We start from the raw sequence: 23,338 nt of genomic DNA, 5'->3' as shown, positions 1-23,338 counted from the left end.
ACAGTGCGACTGCTTTGTTAAGTCATTTTAAAGCTCAGTAAAAAGGATTTAGTTATTTGATTGAACAATTATGTTTGACATACCACGCCACAGACAGACAAGCAAACAATAAAGCCTCAACCTGATGTGGCGCCAAAGTCTCTGGTAAAAACAAAACAAACAAAAAATAAGACGAACAAAGAATGATTAAACAAGCAGAAGCAAAGAGCAACACCTGAGATGACGGAGTGAATGAAAACCTGCTCTCCCAGTTGTCTCTGAACCAACTTCCACGAACTAATTGTGCTTTGGTTCATTGGAACTGTAGTTCCCATGCATTTACAATTTACAATGTGCATTTCCAGTCACTGAGTCATGTCTTTTGAGTGAGCCACCTCCATTGGATATGCAGCACCAACATAATCTGTCATCAATAAAATTTAAAGTATTCTTACAAGAAGTCATATAAAGCAGTGTGTTCACACGTTCAGAGTGATCTAGAAGGTCCAGGCTCCAGGCCATCATCAAGGGGACTTATTTTGAAGATGTGGAGCTCAAGATGGTTGTGTCGATGGAACCGTGGAGGATCTGAAGAATCTTTCATGGGGTGTACTAAGGTGAGGCACAAAGTGTGCCACACTCCACAAAGGTTACTTTGAAAGGAAATACTAGTATTTTACAGTCTGGCGATTAAATACAATGTGTATTTTGTGATACTAGGTCTTCTGACACATTTTGTAACATTTTTTGCGTTCATTTGACTGTGTTTCGTTCTATTGTGCCAGGTTGGCATTGTAAATTAAGAACTGTTCTCATTCTCTACTTGGCTGAATGAAGGATTCTAAGAAGCCCTTTTATAACATTCATTGATCTTAATAAATTTGATTGATTTATTGAGTGTATGATACCATCAACTAATTTGATGCATTCTTACAAAACCAGGCTTTTGTCGCAGAGATACATTTTGACTTGACACAAATATGAATTCTTTGACAGCGATATCCACGTTGGGATTTCGCCTTAAGAGCTCGACTTTCGTTTCCCTGCGGCATAAAATTTCAAATTTTATGAGAATAAGGTATTATTGGATGATGTGAAACATTAAAAGATGAATGTGCCAAAATCTTAAATGTGTTTTTCTCAAAACTAGGCATCACAACATATTTACCATTAACTTAGGTTATTCAAATTCGAAGCGCATACATTTTTGAGCTCGCTCCGTGCACTATAACATTTTAAAGGAAATAAGATTAGAAATAGAATACTTCTGTATCATCGACTATATTGATATCTCAATTTTGATTTTTGCAACCATAAGCCCGATTTTGTGTGAATGCATCACATTTTAACATTTGAATTGTTATTGTATCAAAATAAACAATCCAGCATACGCATGTAAATTTTGAATTCACATTTCATCTCATTTTCGACCAGAGTAATCTGTAATACGATTAAAATGATCCTGGAGCACAAAGGATTGTTCACAACAATTTTGCTTCCTTCTGACTCTTCTGTAACTAAACTTTGGTCTGTAGACTCCTTGTTTCAATTTTTTTTTTTTATTTGTTTGTTCGAATTCAATAAAGACGAATATTTGTCGTTTAAACGGAGTCCCAAACCATATTGGCGCTTGTGAGATTTAATCCTAGCGGGCCACCGTAGTAGCCTGTTGCTCCCTACAACAACATTGCTGAACTCAGCTGTCACAACTTCTGCCTTCGACTGCGCTGCACTGATTGACATTTGTACAATTAACGCAACTCTCGCCGGCTTTTACGAGCACAATCGCACGCGCAATTACTCGGCGGAGTTTGTTTTGTTTTAATTACGAACCCCTGTGACCTTCAATTTACCGAATTCGCCTTCTAGTCGGTAAGTTTTCACCGAAGGGTTAGCTCATCTTTTGTAGCATTTTGCTAGCCAAATATCGATATGCTTCAAAACAAAACTTAAAGCATGGCCTTTTAATTGAATGAACCACTTAGCCTCGTTTGGTAAATGTCTGTGTATATTTGAGCAAGTAGTTCTGAGACTGCTGATTCCTGGAGTGCTGCGTGTCAAAAGTTAGGGCTGGACGGTATTTGCACCAACGTGCAGCAACTTGATGCATGTTGGTAATCGTCCCAACATGTCAGTAATAGTAGTCCCCGAATTTAATTAAACCCCATATGATCACGCATGATATCTAATTATTGGCATTGTTGTGTGCTGTTCTGTATGAATAGACTTTTAAAAGGTGTCCTGTGATTTCTATAGGAGACATCAAGCTGCACACTGGCTGGCCATGATGCTGTTAAGACATGACAGGAGAGTTCTACTGAATGCCCAAAACACTTAGCTAAAGATGGCTTCCCTGTTTTTTGGAATGGAGGAATAGTGAAGTGATGGAGAACAAAGAGCGGAGGTATACACATATAATTTTTATTCACTCAGACTACCAGACAAATGTTTAACACATTTCAATACAGTATGATGAAATATTTATGGTATTATTTGATTAAAAATGTTAATGTTTCATGATTTAGATTATTCAAAGTTGGCACCTTTGCCCACATAAGTGTTGCACATTTTGCTGATTTATCAGTCAGTTTATGAATTAAATGATGCTTTATGACCTGGAATGCCTTTAAGTTCACTACTGTCCATTTACAAGTCAAAGGATTGAATTTCTTGACCTGTAAATGCATTTTGGACCATAACAGCTTGAGGATATGATGCTTCGTGTTTTTGTAATAATCCCCCATACAAAACAAAACAAAACTAAACAAAACAAAACTTGTGTGTGTTTTTAGGTTAAAAATTTGACTTATAGGAGTGATATATCTCTCAATCAATGCACATCCAGGTGGAGACTTGTTTTTCTTTTTTTTTTTTATCAGGCAGAAGCCTTGTTTTCAAAGATTTGTGAATGAATGTGCACATTCTTTCTGTATTTACACAGGAAAGATAATGCAGGCGTTTTCAAATGTTTGCTTTTTTCACTCCAAACACAGCCAAAACTAACTTTTGGTCAGTTTTTACTTTGAACTACCCCCAACTGATTTTCTTGCACATCTTCTTGCAGTTCTAGTTTTCTCCTGTTAACACCACTTAAGTCTTAGGTATCACATAAAATAACAAAAAAAAAAAAAAAAAAACAACAAAACAAAACAAAACACAAAAGCATACCCAGAGTTAAGCTTTTGAACTGAGGTATTGTGCATTATGTAATCTTGTTGTTCTTCAGCCATTTGCTGGTGTTGTCAAATTCATCCTTGTTTAAGTGCAATTGCAACAACTTGCTTTTAATGTCAAGTCAAGGCTATAGCAGCTTGTCAGGCATAACATATTCAGAATAATTACTTATGTTTGTAGCCTCACAGAAGAGCAGGTTGGCGTACCTCCAAATCGAGGACAACTCCACATTTGGCAGTCGGGGGGACCGAGTGAGCCGCTTAGCCCAGAAAGAGTGCTTCTGTCCCAGTGTGTTCTGCAAGTGGCCCTGGGAGAACATCATGGACTACTCTTGGCACAGGGTAAAATATTATATTCTGATTAAATTGTAACATTGTGCATGGATGTCATCGTCACATGCAGGAGCATCTCAATAAATTCGAAAAAAATGGAGATCGTTGTTTCAGCAGTTATATCGTATTCATTGAAGAGACTCATACACTTTTCAGGCCAATTTTTACGTATTTTTATATTAAAATTAAAATGTTTTTATGTAATGTAATTAATGTAAAAATTAAATTAGTCATTCACCTTGTGTCTATTTAATCTTTACCATAGTCTAACTGTTTAAAATGGAGATTAAAAAAAAGTAACATATTTTTCCATGAACGTGACTCTAGAAGGAAATGATTTATATAAAAATCTGGACAAAGAATCCAAGTCAGCTATCGCATTTAATCAGATAATAAAAGTCAGAATGTTAATGAATATGCTAATTATGTTTGATCATTATACCATATGACTACATAACTTAAACAGTTAACTCAAACTGTGTGGCCATTTATAATATTTGTTTAGCTTTTTATATGTTAGTTTTTTTATTTTTATTTTGTTCTCTCTAACCGAATTCTGGACTTCTGCTCCATTTCCTTCTAGAACAATGAACATATGTATTCATAATGTTTTGTTTTTCTTTTAAATTAATTAAAGAAAAGAATGAAATGCATATTATAATTTATTGAAATGCTCCTGTATATACATACTGTAGTTTAGCCGTTTGTTGAACTTGAAAGTACCATTTCTGGACTGTTAGCTTGATATTTAGTAATCCTGAATTCGGTTTGTATAAATATAGTCATACTGGTGTTCTTTGCACATTAGTTAAATACAGTGTGATTTTGAAACATATTTCTATTAATATAACTAATACAACAGCAATGTAGCATTGTTTCATATTAACAATGCTTTTGTTGTACTGCGAAATAAAGTGTGTTTTTGTTGGATGATTATGTGGTGAGTAACCAAATTCTCTTAATTAGTCAGTCAGTGTTCCATGGTCATACCCAAAATGTTTTCTCATTGTTTTTTGTACCCTCCCTTCCAGGGGGTCCCGTATATTCTTTCGGAGAGCTGCTGTGGAGGGGGCTAAGTGTTCCTCCATCAGCGCCATTGTTGGAGGTCTCCCTGCGAGGGACAACTGTGGTCCATGTGGCTTGTGGTGGTTTTCATTGCGGCGCGTTGAGCGAGAAGGGTGGCGTATACATGTGGGGGGAGAACACCGCAGGACAGTGTGGCCCAACTGAGGGGGACTTCGACTCAAATGTGACTGGTTAGTCATCACCTCATTTTCTCTATTCTTACGCTCGTTTCTCTCTAAATCGTCTTTGCTCAAAGTGTCACAAGTAGCATTTTGGAGGATCTGTATTTGATTCCCAGTTTATGTTAGTTGCAGAACCTTACGCGCTGGCTGTGGTGGACAACGAGGCGGTTCCTCCCGTGACAGTTCGGATTGTGGATCTGGCTTGCGGGCGGGAACACAGTCTGGCCTTGTCGGCTCAGAATGAGCTGTGGGCCTGGGGCAGTGGATGCCAGCTTGGTCTTGTCACAAGCAACTTTCCTGTGTGGAAACCACAAAAGGTCACGTTGCCACACAAAACTATGTGCAGAGTAGAATATTTGCAGTTAAATGGACATGTATCATCTGTTTTCAATTTGGAGTCAATTACAGTGGTGCCTTGAGCTCAGACTTCAATTCATTCCTTGACCAAACCCGTAACTCAAACATGTATTTCTTTTTCATTTTTGTTTATTGAAGGGCCTATCATGATATTTTATTCTTTCCACAGTGTAATATGTGCATATAATTACATTTGGCACATTGGCGATTTAATTTCTGATTAAATATGAGTTTTATGGTACCGATATTTCTAACCAGGAAGTAAAACTTCAACGAAACGTTGCTGTTTACTATTTCCTATTTTAGCATTGGCCTTTAGCTAGCTTTGTGGTTGTTTTAAATACACGCTATATAATTCTTATTCGTTTCATCTTTAATTTGACAGTAACCAATAAACACTGTGAAGGCAATATTTCAGGTTGCTCACAAAGAAAAGCACTATGTCTAACAATAGCTCATTTTTCAAAATAACTTGTCGTTGACTCTCACTTGAATGCACATCTTACTATGAAACAGACATGCCAGCCACTATGCTCTCTAGTTATATAACCATATTTTACCACAAGGCACGCTAGGTTATAAGATGCACCTTCAATAAATGGCCTATTTTTAAAATGTTTTCATTTATAGGGTGCACCACATTATAAGGGGCATAGAATAGAAGCTCCAGTAGTCGCTGGGGTTGCATTATGCAGCCACTAAGTAGAGCTGCACTCGAAAAATATCAACAAAACAATCAGATAAGTCGGTCAAACTTTTCTATCTGAAATTAAGAACAAAGATGATTTGTACTATCTGAAAAATGGGGGGGGGAAATACCTAGCTTTTGAGAAAATTGAAAATTTTAAGCTGCACCTTATAGTGCGGAAAATAGGGTATAATTCACGATGACATCATTGCTGAAGCTATTTTATGTTTATCGTCCAGGTGGAACATTTAGCAGGCAGGCATGTGATACAGGTACAGTGTCTTTTCATCATGATGTTCTCCAACAATTAAAAATGAATGTTGTAGTTTTCCTATATTATGCTTTTCATCTTGAACAGGTGGCTTGTGGGGCTTACCACAGCTTGGCCCTGGTCCGTTGTTTACACCTAAAAAACCCTAATACTCCGAAGCCACTCGAAAGGCGGCCTTCAAAGAGGGATGATCTTTTTGCTGCTGAAGATGCGCACTACTGTCCGCTTGGGGTGGAGCTAACAGAAAGCATGCAAAAAGAGGTTGAAACTGATCAAACTCTTTATCCAAAAATGAAATGCGTGAAATAACAAGCCTTTTGTGGTTTCATTCTTAGACTTCAGCCAGAAGACACTCCAGACCGAGGCCCCGGCCAGCTGGCATGAGCCCTGAATCTCACGCTGATCTGTGTTCATACGCCTACAGCATATCTGACAATAAAGAGTAAAGTATTACAAAATGTTGCATTTCTGTTTCTTTCGCCAACCTGTTTTTCACTTCTTCTTTTATTCTGTCACTTAGGAATGTTCCAGAGATTGAGCCCGATGAACACGCTGACCCTCTAACCCAGACGGACAGCTGCACTACATCATACCCGCTGCCAGCCTTGACAGATAAAAAGAAACCTGCTTTGCCTAATGAGCTGGAGCTTCACAACCTCCTCCAGAAACTCTCTGGCCACTCATTAGAGATGCAACGGAGCAGAAGGCTCGGAGATGCAGACTCACTGAGCAGTCACACCTCAGGTGGGTGGATAATATAGTATAGAATATCCTATGGGTGATTTATTCCCTTATTTAATTTTGTGGGGGGTATTGCATGTTCTTTGCGGTTCGTTAACAATCCTTTCTTGCTGTCTTTTTGCCCAGATGAAAGCTACGTTTCCTCAACTCCTTCTAATGATGTATTACACACAAGTAGTGAAAATGACTTGACGAGGTAAGATGTGAACAAAAAACGTCGGCCTTCACCTAAAGTACAAGATGTTCCTTAAAACGCTAAATCATTTCATAATCTAATACAGCCAGCTCCCGTGCAGCTTCTTTTTTTTTAACACAGGCTTTGTGTAGAGTTAAAAACCGTTTTGTCACTATATACATCCTATTTTTTATTCTCCAAAATATGCTACGTTCAAAAGCAGCGCCCAGAGTCCCAGACTGTTAGGGGGGTGGGGGGAGTCCAAGACATGCGCCAGCCTGTTTAATAGGAGCTTAAATGCTGGCATGTAAGATTTGCTCTGCTTTTTGAAAAAGGTTGTAACATTTTTAGTTACAACAAGTATCTCAGACTATATACATATATTTCAAATGTTTTGGGACACCATGCACATCACGTCAGTCTTAATCTTCTCTTATTCCAGCAGTGAGGTGGTCCGATCTTCGTCTCTCGTAGGCCTGGAAGAGGGTCCTCTGTGGAAGAAAAAATTCATGCTGGAACACAAGAGCTCAAGTCTAACAGACATCAACCAGAAAGGGAAAAACGGAAATAGAAGATTCTCCCTACCTGTAACATCCACTCATGGTAGTTCATCATGTGTCCAACCTGATCAACAGCGATACCAATATAGCCAAAGTTGCATCGTAATACGTTTTTTTTCATGTCCTTATTGTGGTCAAGACGACTGTATTTTTGAGTATAGGGACAGAACATGACAACACACTCAGAGTGAAACAGGATTTTGTGGATAGTCGTAGTTTCAGTGTTTTTTTTTGTTTTTTTGTGGCTTTTTACTTGCTATTTACCTCCTCTGGCTAAGGCCCCCTTTGCCCGTAGATTGACCGGTCAGTAGCCTCTGCAGGGTGGTGTGACTTATCTTAGACACGAAGGTGTGGACTTCAAACATCTGGAGTGAGTCCAAAGTAGCTGCTGACCTGGGCTGTGCTGAGAACACACTGTCAATATATCATTTTGTTGGCATTGGAAGATGTGTTTGATTATTACTTCTGTTATTTTTGTCACCAGTGCAGTTTAGTGAGATATTAGTTATTTATTTATTTTTGATTTTTTAAGAATCAGTCATTCTACGACTATCCCATCGATTGGATAAGCATTGTTTTCATGTAATTAACTCCCAAAATATGTACATTGGTTGCCATTATTCTTGTAGTCCACTTGGGGCTCAGTAAGCGACATAGGTGTCGGCATATGATCGTTGGCTTTGGCCATCACACCAACTTATTAACCATGCAGGGTCGTGTGTGTGTGTCTGATGAAAAATGATCACGGATAAGCCTTGAGGCAGAATTTTTTTCTGTATTCTAATTACGAAAGTAGTTCAGTCAATTATTTCAGCCCAAATTGTTTCTGTTCTCTAATGGCTCAAATGTTTTTATTTCTTCTTTTTCATTTGTTTTTCCCTAGCTACTCCTAGGCGACAAAATCACCGCGGGAAGAAGCCAACCACTTTTTCAGAGGATGGATTTCCGTCCTTGGAGACGGAGGTTTGGACCTGGGGCAGAGGGTCAGAGGGGCAACTGGGCCATGGAGATCAACTGGCCAGGTTGGAGTTGTTGAACAGGGTTCCAATTCAGAGCTCTGTCAAACACATTTCCTTTTTGTAGAATAGCTCCCAGAGACGTATACATTTAACATTGTGTGTGTGTCTGTGTGTATGTACTTTCCCAGACTCCAGCCTCTTTGTATTAAGTGTTTGACAGGAGAGGAAGTGATCAAAGTCGCCGCGGGATCACACCATTCACTGGCTCTCACCGCTCAGTGCCAGGTAACTGTCACCCTCTGAGTCTAAACTAATGCGTTCCCGTGACCCCAAAACCTTAGCTGTCACTCTTTTTTTCAGTTTCTCTCCTCACACAAAAAAGTCAAAATCAAAAATTCTAGAACGTACTGTCCATTTCAGACAAAGCACTTTTGTGTTGCCAGGTGTACTCCTGGGGCAGCAACATGTGTGGACAACTCGGTCATGTCAACAGTCCTGTTACTGTCCCGCAACAGATCAAGGTAAACAGTTTTACAATTACAGCTCTTAAATGCATGCATGCATTTGTCACAAGGGTAGACAACAAGACAATAATGAATCTGCATTTTTCTGTACTTCTTAACTTCCTGCCCTCGGGTGCTCTCCGTAGCTACCCAATGGCCTTCGCGCCTGGGATGTGTCGGCGGGCCAAAGCCACTCCCTCCTCTTGGCTGACAAAGACGGCGTCCAGCCCGTGCTGTTGTACTGCGGGCAGCAACAAGAGCCGAGGTCGAAGCAGAGTGAGACATCCTGCCGGAGGGCCGGGTCGTGCCAGCGGTCACCCAACAGGGCTGAAAGTTACACAGTCAGACCCACGTTGATGGCTTTTTGCATGGAGGTGTGTGGGCCCAGAAAAAAAATGTGTTGACCTGGTATGTGTGCTTGTTGGCAGGAATGTGCAGATTCTTGGCAGTCTTTGCTTGTTCACCTGTGGGAGTAGATAACGATGGATTGTGAATTACATTTTTAAAAAAAGGGGCTATCTGAAAGCATAGAGAACTTTATTGCGGGTGTCCTGACAACTGTGTCTATGATCCATGCAAATTTTTTCATTGCGCGTTCAAATGAGCAGAGGCGTGAACATCAGGGTTCCCAACCCATATTGATGATTTAATATCCGTCCAGTTTGTTAATTGTGTTAATGATGTTAATGTGCGTGTGTGCAAATAGATGGGTTACATCAGCAGCGTGTCCAGCGGGGGTCACAAGTGCGCACTGCTGGCCAACCACAACATCTCTGGTCTTATCTCGGCCATCCACGAGCTGGCTTCCGTCGAGAGGAAGTTTTACTGCTGGTTGAGCAGTGTCAGGAAGCTCCTTCTTGCGCCCATTTTCAACAAAGGTGAGTAAATATCTATCTGATGTCCACTTTGGGCATGTGTTCAAATTAGCTGGCCAATATCTGGTGGAAATTAAATTGTTTTGGTCATGGAAATAAACCAAAATTATACTGTTTGTTGGCAAGGGATCTTTTATTTTTATTCACCCTTAAATGATGTTATATTTACTTTTAATTGCTTCAATTAAAAGTAATTAATACAATTAATAATTTTATAGAGGATATCTATAGTTTTTATAATTGATGATAACATGTCGCATTTATAATGATGATGTTCTACAAAATGTGTTCATGTCTGTGCCCATGTTTCCACGCAGAGAATGCACGTCCATCCTCGGGTGAAACCCTCACTCGTCTCTTCATCTCTCTTTATAAAACTTTTGTCCGCCTGACCATCCTCATTGGTCAGCACTCGACGTCACTCACTCATTTCCTGCACAATGTGCTACGCCAAGATGTCACTTCCCTTCACCTGCTCACACACATTCAACTCTTCCTTGACACCTATTCAGAGTAAGGCCAAATTCTGGGTGCTATTTAGATTGTGGAGTTAAATTGATTATATTCTTATATTCTCATTTTCCATGTAGGTATTGCAGTGCTGTTGGGGACTTCCAGGTCATGGGTGGCTTTCAGTCACTCCATAAACTCTCACAGTAATTTTCTTTATTTGATAATAGGGTTGTCACACTCACTTTTGTTGCACACCACTACAGCGCAGGCAATGTTATACAGTATTTATTTATTTGTTATATCTGCACTTGTTTAAGTTTTGTTAAGGGACTTGGTTGAAAAAAAAATGTGAGTGATATATTGGAAAAAATCCCTGCGAAAAGGAAAACAACATACCTATTTAGCACATAAGCTTAGTTTATTCACTTGAAATAGGTCTTATTAAATGATGTACCAGGCCTTGAGTTTTGACACCTCTTGTTAGAACTTTTTTCTTCAAACACAATACAGACAGACTATTCCCAAAACACACAAATAGATTCTTCATGCCCTTGTGTGTCTTGTCTAGTGAATGTTTAGGTTCTAAGCAGACCAAACTTGCTGAACTTTCTGAACTGGACCCATCTGTAAGCAACAATGCCAATCTTGGTTCCTTGTTGTACTGGCCCATGCAGCAGCTCCAGCAGTACAGCCGAGTCCTGCTCCAACTGGAATCCTGCTATGACGTGGTGAGGCTGAAGCCTTTAATTTTTCAATCACATATACAACATGGACGTGAAGTCAAGTGTGTTACTGCCGTTGTGATAAATGGGCACCGCTTGATTGTCTCCTAGCTTACCACCGAGTACCAGTCCCTCCATCAGAGCGGTATGAAGTACGAACATCTCTCCGCAACACTACTTAGGAGGAAGAAAGAGGCAGAATCCACTTTCCTCTTCTGGAAGACTCACTCTGGGAAAAATACTGTGAGTGCAACCTGCGTGCTACTTGTGTGTGACATGCTACAATTTGTCACTTTAAAAAAATCAGGGCCATAAAACTTGTGATAAATTCAGATTCTTAGTAGTTGCCTGCACAAAGTAATGCTCAGTTTTGACTTCTAGCCAGACTCGGTCTGGATCGATCTGTTTAAAATTGAGCAACCTTACGATTAGCCCAACAAATAATCCTTCCTCACATTTTTTTTAATAATCTAAGGTAGAACATAAGTTGAAGTGAGTTGATATAACTACTTGTTATTCAATATCTTCTAAATGTATGAATTTTTGGACACCAATAAAATATGTCAATGCTAACCGGTTAGCAATCGCGATTAGCATTAGTGCTTTAGTGAGTACCATTTAAGGTCTACATGCAGTACATTACCTACCATTTAGTACGCACATGCATAATATTGTATGTCCATTACATATATCATAGTTTGATTAAAGTCACTGATGATACGTTGACAGTATTCCGTATATAAATTTGAGATTAGAGCTGCGTGTTTGCTATGAGGTCATTAACTTCCTGTTCTTCTTCGTTTTCTTCTTGATGAGGAGACTGACCATGTTTTGTGCTTGACTGTTGCCTACATCAAAAAAATTACCTGACTTGGTCTACTTTTTTTGTTGTTTTTTTCCCCCAAGGCCTAGTGTTTTAACTTTTTTGTCAGCTAAAAATCTCCTTTACATTAAAATGTGACATGCTTTGCGAAACAACATTATTGACTTTGAAAGTCATTAGCATTCACAAATCAAATGAACACACATGCTCAAGAGAGGAATGATGGCACAGAAAAGTGAGATGAAACTGAAGTAATGCTTCCATCAACAAGATAAAGGCACACCCATGCATGACCGTGTGTCTTTTAGGAGGGTCTGCGTCTCCCACAGCGTCGCGTCTTATGTGAAAGCAGCAACAAAACTCTGACCCTGCAGGGCGCCGGTCGTTTCTCCAACCATTGGTTCATACTGTTCAACGATGCGCTGGTTCACATACAGGTATGTACACACACAGAAGATATGGCATACAGCCTAAAAGCCCTGCAGACTGAAATGGATCTTGACATAAACTATGCCAATCAGCCCTGTTCCAATTTCGCAAAGGTGGGTTGCATTCCAATCATTCGAGAAAATTGGTTCTAGGCATGCACGAGGAGTGCACAGAGATTTGCACATTGCGGAGTGAAAGGATCACCCTCAAAAGTACATTTTCATTTATTTAACAAAAGTTCAACACATTCTTTTTGAATCTATGCCAAGCTGTTTGTTTAGACACACCTGCACATCACAACCTAGATTGCCGCATGATTCTCTATACTGTTTTTTGATGTGGATTTTGAAATGGCATTGTGCCACAGTCACTCATGTTAATGAATCCAATGTATCCGTTCCATTCTCTTGTCACCCACTCAGCGCGCCGCTCCTCCAAAGAGCCTCGTAAGTATTATGTATAGCAGTACATCAAGTTGTGGGCTACGGCAACATGGGTGGGCTGGTCTGTGCGCAGTAATCACACACTCACAGGATGTGGGTCATCTTAAAACAGGACTGTATGTAATGTTCAATAACTCTGTTTACACAATATAATAAAGTCCAAAATCAGAGTTATAGCAAAAATATTTTCATTGTGTTTTTAAACAAAATATTTAGATGAAAACGATTGGATTCGGTTGGCAATGAAACAATTTTTTTCATGTTTGTGTCCAATTCTGAATTCACATTTAACATTTCATACGTCCTGGGTTGAGTTTTTTTTTTTTTTTTTTTTTTGGGCATGACACCCAGGTTGTTATTCCTGGTGTGCTTGCAATTCAAGTGACGATATTTAAGTTTTGGGATACTGTAGCACAAAGCCTGTCAAGCTATTCAACTCACTGCTGCAGTATTGCTGGCAAAACTCACAGGTGCAGTTTACTCTTTTTCATTCCTGGAGTAAATTTTGCTTGTCTTGTGGATTTCTCCCTGACCTCTTTATTTTCATATTAGCATATTTTGTGTCTATGCGTTTTAGTGCTCCAAAACCTAATATTTGCATTTACAAAACAGGAGTGAAATCATGAAAGAAACGCAAGAAAAAGAAATGTACAATCTCATTCTGAAAAATAAGCCATATGTCTCTTTGTAGTTCTCCACTCATCGTGTTTACCCCGTGAACCTTTTGTGGGTGAAGCCACTTCCTGAAAATGACAGTGGATGGTAAGTTTGTGTTACCTCTACTCTATCTGATTTGATCAATCCCAAATAGATTTTTTTTTTTTTAAGAATCCATATTTCTTTCAATTTTTTACGTGTTTCCCTCTTTGCTTAAGTATATAAATCAATGCATACCGAACCTGTATTTTATTGGATGTCTCCAGCTTTGCCATCAAAATGTCATGTCCAGAAGAGACCTTCATCCTGGTGGCCTCAACACCGCAAGAAAAGGTATTCATTTTTTCCATGTGTGTTAATATAATCTCACAACATGTAAAATATAAGACTGTTGATAAACAAGGCTAATTTCCAACTGGCGGTAAACATCCCACATACAAGTATGGCTCTTATGAGCTGTCTGGTATTTGTAAACTAGCACACAATTGCAGTTTTCTTTTTGATGCTACCTGTATGTATATACTCAATAATTTGAATAAGTATGTTCACAAAAAGAGATGTATACATTTGAATCAGGTATTCAATTCATGTTCAGGCTCAATCTTGAAAGGCTCATTCACTCCCAAGCAAGGTTAAAAATAATCCTTTGTCTCATATGACTTTATGTCACTCAACAAGTGTTTTTGGGTTTGTTTTTGCACTCACCGTGTAGAACAAGTGGCTGCATTTTCTTAACCAAGAGGTGGACCGGGTGCTGAGTGGTGGAGGTCAGGGTTCATCGCCAGGAATAACAGCAATGTCCCGCACGGCTTCCTATACATTCACGGGGGAGGGACGATTCAAGGACGCTCAGTATACTGGCAGCTGGCTGGCTGGACGAGTTCATGGCAGGTTAGAGAATCATGTTTTTTAATTTTTTTTGTCTTTTTATATTTTCCATTTGCAAAAGTGCATCTCTATGAAAAACACAAATAAAATGGTCCCAGGTTAAGGGAAAAAAAATAATACTAATATATATATATATATATATTATGTTGTGTATGATGTGCATTTACAGAGGAACAATGAGATGGCCGGATGGACGTACCTACACTGGGAACTTTAAAAACGGACTGGAGGATGGGTAGCTACATTGCTAGTGTTGAACTAATGTGCAGTGGCTTTGTAATAATCTGTCATTTGTGTCACCAGCTACGGCGAGTGCATGATCCCTGACAAGCTGTTGAATAAAGCGGGCTGCTATCAGGGACAGTGGCGAGATGGCAAAATACATGGCTTTGGCATCTACAGGTCAGTTGACCGTTTCCTGTCTTGAAGACATGTATGTGATTCTACATTATCACTATTTTGTTAATAATATTTTATATTCATATTATTATTATTATTATTTTGCTAGTACAGTAAATAAAAGAGGTTTTTATGCATGTTTGTATTGCTTATTGTTGAGTGATGTTAAGTTTGATCCTATTGATATCGGACTTTGTTAGGTATGCTACCGGTGAGGTATACGAGGGCTGTTTCAATGATGGCCAACGCCACGGTTACGGCATGCTGCGCTCGGGCAAAATGGACAAGACTTCTTCGGGCGTGTTCATTGGCCAGTGGGTGTGTGACAAAAGGACTGGATATGGCGTCTTTGATGACATTACCAGGTTGGATGTCCAGTTCCCTCTCTAGCCATTTTCACATCAGTCACTCAAATACCTTTTATTTATATGTGAACTGGAATTCTGGTCCTATCGGTCACTCAAATACCTTTTATTTATATGTGAACTGGAATTCCGGTCCTGGGGGATTGGAATATATTCCACAATTTCTCTGTCATTCTTGATTTCACCTTGGAAACTGATATTTTAGTGCCACAAGAAATTCAATATCAAGAGGTTCCACTTTAAAAGATGTAACAATATCCAATCGGCGCAGTAGATATCACAATTTGAACTCTTTGCATAAAAAATCAAATTTGACACACCCAATGTCTGTGATTGAGGCCGCCTAGTTTTTAAACTTAATCTCGTTGGTCTGAAAGCCAGATATCTTCAGTGTACAACAAATCAAAGGAATTGACCTGACCATTCTAATATTTTTGAGGAGTGTGCATAAACTGATGTTGACATTTGAGCAGAGGGTTGACTTGCCAAACTTGCTGTCTTCTAGGGGTGAGAAGTACATGGGAATGTGGCTGGACGATGAGAGGCACGGGAACGCCGTAGTTGTGACTCAGTACGGTGTGTACTACGAAGGCAACTTCAGGGAGAACAAGATGAGCGTGAGTGTCCGATTGGACTCGTCCAACTCCGACAAATGCATCGTTATGGTGATGCAGCGCGTATGTCCTGTCAGGGTCCCGGTTTGCTGGTGTCGGAGGATGACACGGCTTTCCACGGGGAGTTTTGCGAAGATTGGACTGCCAACGGGAAGGTAGAAGACATTGCTTTCCTTTGTCAAATGCTTGCAATAGTATGGTGGGATTTTTGACAGGTGCTTGTCAATTTTTCCAGAGGTGTGACTCATATTCATTCCTTTTCTCTCAGGGTGTTTTGTTACTTGCAAATGGTGACACTCTAGAGGGACATTTCACTGGGGAGTGGAGCGCGGGCCTGAAAGTGGACGGAATTTACACCAAACTAGCCACTGATGAGATGGAGGAGAAGGACAAAAAGAACTTTATGTGAGTGTTTTGTTGGGATTTCATGATATTCAATGTATGAAATATCAGCCAGTCTCTCTCATCTTTCCCCATTGAATTGAATGGAAGTGCCATTAATGTGGTCTGTCCACCCCAAATGAAAACTTTTGCAATTTCCAAAGGAAAAACATATTCTGTTGTTGTGTTGTAATATTGTACTTCATCAAAAACATTGTGTGTAAAGTACACAGTTTTTTTATCGATTCGTCCGCAAATGCTCTATAAGACACTGCGATATTTCCATTAAGAATTCTTGACAGATGATAAATTATATGTTTGTGAGTATTGTTATCTGTCTACTTGTCATGTGAAAATGAAGTCTACTGTAATTTATAGCAAGCTAGCTTTCAGACATCAACCTTTAATTTAAAATCAAGAGCACCTCCTAGAGGAGAAAAAAATATAGCACGTGGTTCATGAATTTTTTTTTCTCAATTTTTCCTTAAATAGGGCCTAGATGTTGGTATTCAAATGGAATGTAGCAATGCGATGAATGGAAAATTAACTAAAAATGATGAATACCAACTTAAGTAGTGTTTTCCCTATATTTTTTTCTTTTGCGTCCACATGTAGCAGGTTGGGCCGGTATGTTGTGGCTGCAGATGAGAGATGGGTGTGTGTTTTTGATGAATGCTGGAGGCGATTGGGCTGTGATATTGCCGGCAGAGGAGAGAGGACAGCGGCTTGGGAGAACATTGCAGTTTCCATTTCAAGTGCACGTCGACATAGGTTTACACCCACACACACACTACTGTAGCCACACAACTTTATATTTTGTTTAGCAATCGAGGTTTTGGTTCTATTCCTTTGTTACTGTGTGTCTGTGTGTAGCCCGGATCTCAGCAGGTCTCAGAGCAAAGTGCTGGAGTGTTTGGAGTGTATTCCCCACCACGTGGAGGCAGTCACCACTACAAATTATGATAACATACGAAAATACCTCACCAAGGTGTTTGAATTATGCGCACAGCAAACTTGTGTGCCACGCATGCTTCTTTTAAGCGTGTTTTATGTGGGATATAGGCATGCGAAACTTTGATCCATCCTTTGGGCTGGCTGGTGGAGACACTGGTGACCATCTACAGGATGACCTACCTGGGTGTGGAGTCAAACCACCGGCTGCTCAGGGAAGCTGTGAAGGAGGTGCAGGCCTACATCAAACACTTCTACGCCATTGTCAGGTAGCGACACCATCTTCCTTTGCTTATTAACTCATTTAATGCCATTGACATATTTTTATGTCTTGAGAATCTCAACCACGAGTGTCAAAGTCCAGTTCTCGAGGACCAGTATCCTACATGTTTTCGAAACTTCTCTCAAACACACCTGATGATTAGAGCATTTTTAGCTCCTGCAGAGCTTGCCAATAAAGTAATCATTTGAATCATTGCTGTTGGGGAGAACGAACCAGAAAACATGCAGGTTACCGGCCCTCCACCACTGGAGTTACAGCTATAATGAGTTTATATTAATGCTGACATCTAATTAGAGGAATGTGACTTGTTTTGTCTTTGTAACATGAAACAATATCTATATTAAGATTTGACTAAATAGAATACAGGAGTAAGACTAGACAGGATTTATACTTCTTCCTACTTCCTTCTGACTATATAAACCTCACTTAACTGCAATACATACTGAAATTTACTGTGTTTTAGTATTGGCCATGATGGTGCATGGAGAGAGAATTATTTTTATATTACCTTGAATAAAAGCTTTGTGAGGAAAACAATTACAATTGAGAAGAAATTTGTGAGAAATTCACTGAACACCACTTTCACATTTTAGGTTCCTGTTTCCTGGATTACCAGACGATGGCAGCATTCTACCAGATACTCCCATTTCTCCATGTCGAATCCGATACAGCTCGTTTTCAGAAGAACCGAGGTGGGTGTTCACCATACCCCCAGATGACAGTGTGACAGCTGCTTCAGGCAGTATTTGGCTCCAAATATTTTGCCTTGACAGGCAAGTGTGCTGTACAAGGGGGTTCGTTTATTTTTGCATCTAAAGCAAAGTAGCCTTGTCATGTTATGGCAGGTGCTCCAAAATTGCAAACATGTCTTGATGGGAAGCCATGACTCCCGCTTTTCCTCCCTCAGCTTTGTGTCTGTGGTGAGCTGCTCCACTCTGCTGCTCCCACTGCTGCTCCCTCAACTCTATCAACCTCTCTTCATGCTCTACTGCCTCCACAACGAACAGCAGGAGGCGCAGTACTGGGAGCGTATCATCCGACTCAACAAGCAGCCTGATCAATCCCTGCTCAGTTTCCTGGGCGTTCGGCAGTGAGTCTTCAGCAATGTTAACTCGTCCCATTGGTCATAACCGGCGAAACGTTTCTGACAATTTTTAAATTGACTCCCGTTCAGCTGTGCGCATGAACAAAGTGAGTTATGCGGTGTGCGGTTATCTTTTTCTTAACTTACAGAAAGTTTTGGCCTAAGTGGATGTCTGTTCTCGGGGAGAAAAAAGAGGTCAGTTTTTGGTCACAGATTGAGTCTACTTACCTTTGGTAGTCATATTCACTCATTCATTTTGTAAAACACTTTCATTTGAGGCTCATTCATATTGACTAGCATAGGAGAGAAACTTGCTTGTGGGCATTTATGTCAACTCTTTCAAAAGACCTGTATTGTGGTATTTTTCCAGTTCAATTTATGCATGTATAAAAATTCCAAGAATATAAGACAACACTTTTTTTTCCCATAAATGAAGGCCGAAAGTATGGTAGCGTCCTATAAAAGGCCAAAGCCAATTTTGTGCACTCAATTTCTGTCCCGGCAGATCGTATCCAGCAGCAAAGACGTCAGCTTTGGTAGCGCTGTAGAGACACTTCAACAAATCAGGTATCTTTTATTTGCCTTAAGTGGAGCAAGTGTTGACAGAAAATGATGCGAAATGGCACTTTATGACTCCGACACACCCGCAGCACCACTTTCACGCCGTCGGATAAACTCCTGGTCATCCAAAATACTTTTGAGGAGTTGACTCAGGAAATCAAACCAATGCAGGACGATGACTTCCTGTGGTGCATGGATGACCTGCTCCCTCTCTTTCTCTACATTGTGCTCAGGGCCAGGTACACACACACACACACACACACCTGAAACGCATTAATGTGAACATGTCAGTCCATTTTGATGTGGAATGTTGCTTTTATTTCCCTCATCTTTCTACTGCATTCTGTTGTTTAGAATCAGAAACCTTGGTGCTGAAGTGAGTCTGATAGAAGACTTAATGGATCCTAACATTCAGCATGGGGAGCTGGGACTGATGTTCACCACGCTGAAGGTGAGCAACCTCCACTTCCATGTGTCTCTACTGCTCTGGAAATAATACAATAAATTCAGTGTCAAGTCCATTTTGTCCTCTACCGCCCTCTAACGTTGATCCCCGGATATCTGACGGCATAATAACAGTAAAAATGTCACGGTATTGAAAATACAGCTCTAAAATATATCTCTTTAAATTGTTTCTTTGATAGCCATTTTTCTAGATTATATAAACATTTTTATTGTTTATGTGGATTCATGTCGACAAGGGTTCGCTTTCTTGACTCACACGTAAGCTCGATAGACAGCTGGCATCCTACCTCAAGCGATATCACATAAAAAAGTAGCATAAACATGTTACCCACAGGAGTTAGCTGCAGTCGCTAACTTTAAGAGGTATTGAAGCCAATGAACTTGGAAGCGGATGTGATTGGCTGCGACAGCCTAAGAGTCACAATGAGAGGAGGCTCCAGCTGCAGGCTGCAAATTGCACATTCAGGCAAAAAAGTAGCGGGTTTGTCGGATTTGGACGGTTTCAAATAACCTTGACTTTGACAATCGTGATATATTGCCATTAAGGTTTTCTGTGTATGTGTGCTAGGCCTGCTACATGCAGATCCAGCTGGAATCAACGATATAACAGTGAGCTGGATGGACTGAACCCAACGTTCAAGCCACTTGTAGTACTACTAACAAGTACGTTTCCACACCTTTCACTGGATTTTCTGAGGCAAACTCATTTTTTTAAAAAAATGGGAGCTTATCATAGGTCTTGTTCGAACACTTTCACCGATGCAGCACGTGCACAAGTCTCAGGGATTTCAATTGCAGATAGTTTTTTTTCTTATGAATGGGAGGGGAAAAAAACATTACTACTGATTATTTGCTTTTTGAGCATGTTGTAGCTGTGGGTAGCCTGAGCATTTCACTGGTTTCAAATTTCTATTCCACCCTGGAATGTTTTGCTTCTTCAAAATCATTACTGTTAAGGAAGAATTTTTTTTTTTGTTTTGGTTAAACTAATATGAATGGCACACTGTTAAAAAATAACCCAGTTATGGGTCAAAAAAAGGACTGACCCAATATTTGTATTAACTTTCTGGGTTGTTCTGCATCCAAAAAAGGGTCGTCAGTATTTACAAAACAAAAAAGTGTGTTGTGTGAGTCGAGTCAAATCGACACATAATGGATTGTTTATTTTCGATCCAACTGTTTTTAGAGTATAAAATGCTAATTTATTATGATTAAAAAAACGACTAATATATTACACACTTTAATCAATTGAAAGTATAAGACACAATGCAAAACATAAAAAAATAAGATGGTCAAGTAATATAATTAACTTGGTGGCAATTGATTCTGCCATACTAAATACCAAATATGTATAACCTTACTTTTTTCCCTAGCTATTCTCACACAAGAAAAATACAAATAATAATCATCCCAATGAGACAAAAAGCTGTCACATAGTCAAGAAAGAGTCAGGAGTTTTACATCACATTTCAGGAAGTGTTGAACAATTTGGTGTAATTTTCAACACTTAAAATTGGTTAGTAAATCATAAAAATGGATGATTACAGGTTGGTGCTTTCTTGGGGAATAAAACGTGCATTAAGCTATCAGTGTTTAAAAAAAGGGAGCTCTCTCAGATAATGGTCTTTCAGGTTTTAATTAATGATGATTCTATTTCGTGCAATTTACTTGCTATTTTTTGTGTGTGTAGCTTTTGTTGCTGTCTTTTCATGAACTACTCGCGTGTTTCCGCAAATGAACAAAATCTAGCACTTTCTCTTTTTTTTTTTTTCCCACTGTGTTAACGTGCAATCGCAAAGTGTTCCTCTTTTGTTAAGCAACCTATCAGACGCAAGCTTTTACCAAGTATCGTATCACATTTCACTGTCGAATGTACAGTATAGTATTTCAATACACTGGTTACTTTTTTTTCTGTGCACTTATGCATTTTATTTGTCAAAACACACCAAATACATTCCAGGGATCACGTCAATGTACTTGAATGCACCGTAATGAATGCACTGTTGTGTCGCACCTATCGCACTCACACGCCATTCTTCACACATTTCAAATGTGTTCGACTGAATGCATCCATTTAATTATTTTTAGCATATGCTCACAGAAAATCGAGTCAAGAAGAAGACATCCATTGCCATGAAAGAAATAAAAGTGTTCAAAATGAAAAGGAATGAATAGGATGTGTACATTAGATTATTTTTGTAAAAGAAGATATAACGATGTACAGTATTTGTAATATTGCTAAAGCACACTAATAGTTTTAACATATCAAATGTTTGGCTTTCGATTGACGCCTCAATTAAAGGATTTATGTGATTGATTTTTTTGGTCTAAATTTTGTGGTTTATTTTCATGTTTTTCCCACTTTAAGTGGGTGGGGTGTAATGCAGTATAGTTGCAGTTGAGTGAAATGACGCTGTTGTATTTTTAATAATTAAATTTTCATTTCATTTTGATTATATTCAACAAAGCAAATCCCAAATTATCACAAAAAAACCATTTCAATATTACAAATAAAACTTTTTAAATGCTTTTTTAACATTTAAAAGTGGGGATTAAAATTTTTTTTTAAAGTGTGGTATCAGCACAGTTATAAGTAAAGAACATTTTTTTTTCCAAAGCTTTATTATTTCACTTTTTAACAAGTTATTCAAGGCTAACTTGATTAAGTCTCCCCACTGTTAACTACTCTAAATTACAAAACCAGACAGGCAATATTTAAAGTGAGACAAGAGAAAGTGGATGAAATAAGGTGTTTTTTTCTCTCTTTTTTTTAATAGCGATGTGATGCTTCCCTGAGGCTAGAATAAAAAGGCACCGTTTGCACCTCAACTAGCTCTTCAGTCAGATGACCCCCTCCATAAAAAAAAAATAGAACCACACAATTCCCAACTGTAAAACATTAAAGCGAGCTTTTTCAAAAATAGGATTTGACAATAAATGCCCGATTTAGCACACATAACATTCAAGCTTTTTACAACACTTTATTTACCTTCAGCGATTTGTATTTGGTCTCACCAAACATTCATTATCAAAGACCAGAATTCTTTTTGTACCAGCAATTAGTCCAAAACGAGTAAAAACAAAATAAAATAAAAACATGTAAAAAAGAACAGAAAAGACCCAGCTTTTACAGCTGCATCTATAAAGTTTACAGCCCTTACATTGCACTGTAAGCCTGTAACAAAATCTGGGTGGAAAAAACACTCAGTGAATCCTTTTCCGACGCACTGTAAATGACATCGGCCTTCTCAAAGGAATCCTCGTACAAAACGGATGAAATCGCTTGTTTGTGCAGCTAAGCTAGTTGCTCATCTTATCTGAGTGGGGGGTGGGTTGGCATAGGAATTGCTTGGTAGCATTGGATTAGCGCAGTTATTCGAGCAAAACACTGACTTAGCAAACAATGGCTACAAACGCTTGCGTCACGTAGCACAGTGGTTACAAAACGCTTGCTTAACACAGCATTTAGGCAACAAAAGCAGAATGCTAACAAACGGTACCTTCAAAGGTCCACAAACAGTTTCTTAGCATAAACATTGTCTTAGCACAGAGTAGGAAACAGCTGTTTGGCTTAGCGTTAGGCCAAGTAACAGTTGTTCAGCCTAACATCGGGGAAAGTAAACGCTTAAAAAAAAAAAAAAAAATCCAAGCAGTTGGTCCAGAAAAAAAAAAAAGTTTGTTAGCAAAGCAACTGCTTAGTATGGATGGGACAAGACACAAATTCTGTGAGACGAGATGTCTCAAGATTTTGGCAAAATAATGCCACGTGAAAAAAAAAAAAAAAAAAAAAACTCCTGGAGAAAGCTCATGGCCTCCCTTCCCTTCCGTTTAGCTTCGCACAAGTGCTCGAAACAAATGCACATACAAGGACCGGAATTGGCTAGCTTAGTATATTGAGCAGGCTAAGTCAATCATCTGCGAGCTCAGACAGGTGTGAACATCCAAATTGCATTTAATTC

General features: G+C 39.2%; 1 protein-coding gene across 5 annotated transcripts; it reads left to right on the top strand.

The window, feature by feature from the left end:
* The first annotated feature begins 1,467 nt into the window (after window positions 1–1,467).
* On the top strand, window positions 1,468–21,696 carry LOC148423862 (alsin-like). 5 transcript variants are annotated; one of them, XM_088414241.1, is made up of 41 exons: window positions 1,468–1,506; window positions 2,236–2,383; window positions 3,334–3,494; window positions 4,517–4,741; window positions 4,859–5,049; window positions 6,017–6,049; window positions 6,136–6,309; window positions 6,384–6,490; window positions 6,569–6,792; window positions 6,916–6,985; window positions 7,407–7,567; window positions 8,408–8,546; window positions 8,672–8,768; window positions 8,927–9,004; window positions 9,133–9,360; window positions 9,693–9,864; window positions 10,179–10,374; window positions 10,452–10,517; window positions 10,883–11,042; window positions 11,148–11,279; window positions 12,168–12,296; window positions 12,711–12,734; window positions 13,423–13,493; window positions 13,655–13,721; window positions 14,101–14,279; window positions 14,446–14,511; window positions 14,580–14,678; window positions 14,876–15,040; window positions 15,546–15,657; window positions 15,732–15,809; window positions 15,923–16,059; window positions 16,651–16,806; window positions 16,909–17,023; window positions 17,098–17,255; window positions 17,863–17,961; window positions 18,177–18,359; window positions 18,503–18,548; window positions 18,859–18,920; window positions 19,004–19,153; window positions 19,269–19,365; window positions 19,948–21,696. In XM_088414241.1, exons 2-41 carry the CDS (start codon window positions 2,364–2,366, stop codon window positions 19,984–19,986), a joined length of 4,866 nt encoding a protein of 1,621 aa, XP_088270367.1. In that variant the 5' UTR covers window positions 1,468–1,506; window positions 2,236–2,363; the 3' UTR covers window positions 19,987–21,696. The 5 variants fall into 5 exon arrangements, with proteins under 5 accessions (XP_088270367.1, XP_088270368.1, XP_088270369.1 ...); XM_088414242.1 differs by lacking the exon at window positions 1,468–1,506 and adding an exon at window positions 1,690–1,851 and having other exon boundaries at window positions 7,410–7,567; XM_088414243.1 differs by lacking the exon at window positions 1,468–1,506 and adding an exon at window positions 1,690–1,851 and having other exon boundaries at window positions 16,654–16,806.
* Window positions 21,697–23,338: the final 1,642 nt, after the last annotated feature.

This window comes from Hippichthys cyanospilos, chromosome 5 (genome assembly GCF_059441005.1).
Source record: "Hippichthys cyanospilos isolate Australia breed blue-spotted pipefish chromosome 5, RoL_Hcya_1.0, whole genome shotgun sequence".
In the NCBI taxonomy this organism is placed as follows: Eukaryota; Metazoa; Chordata; class Actinopteri; order Syngnathiformes; family Syngnathidae; genus Hippichthys; species Hippichthys cyanospilos.
This window is presented reverse-complemented; position numbering and strand designations above follow the sequence as displayed.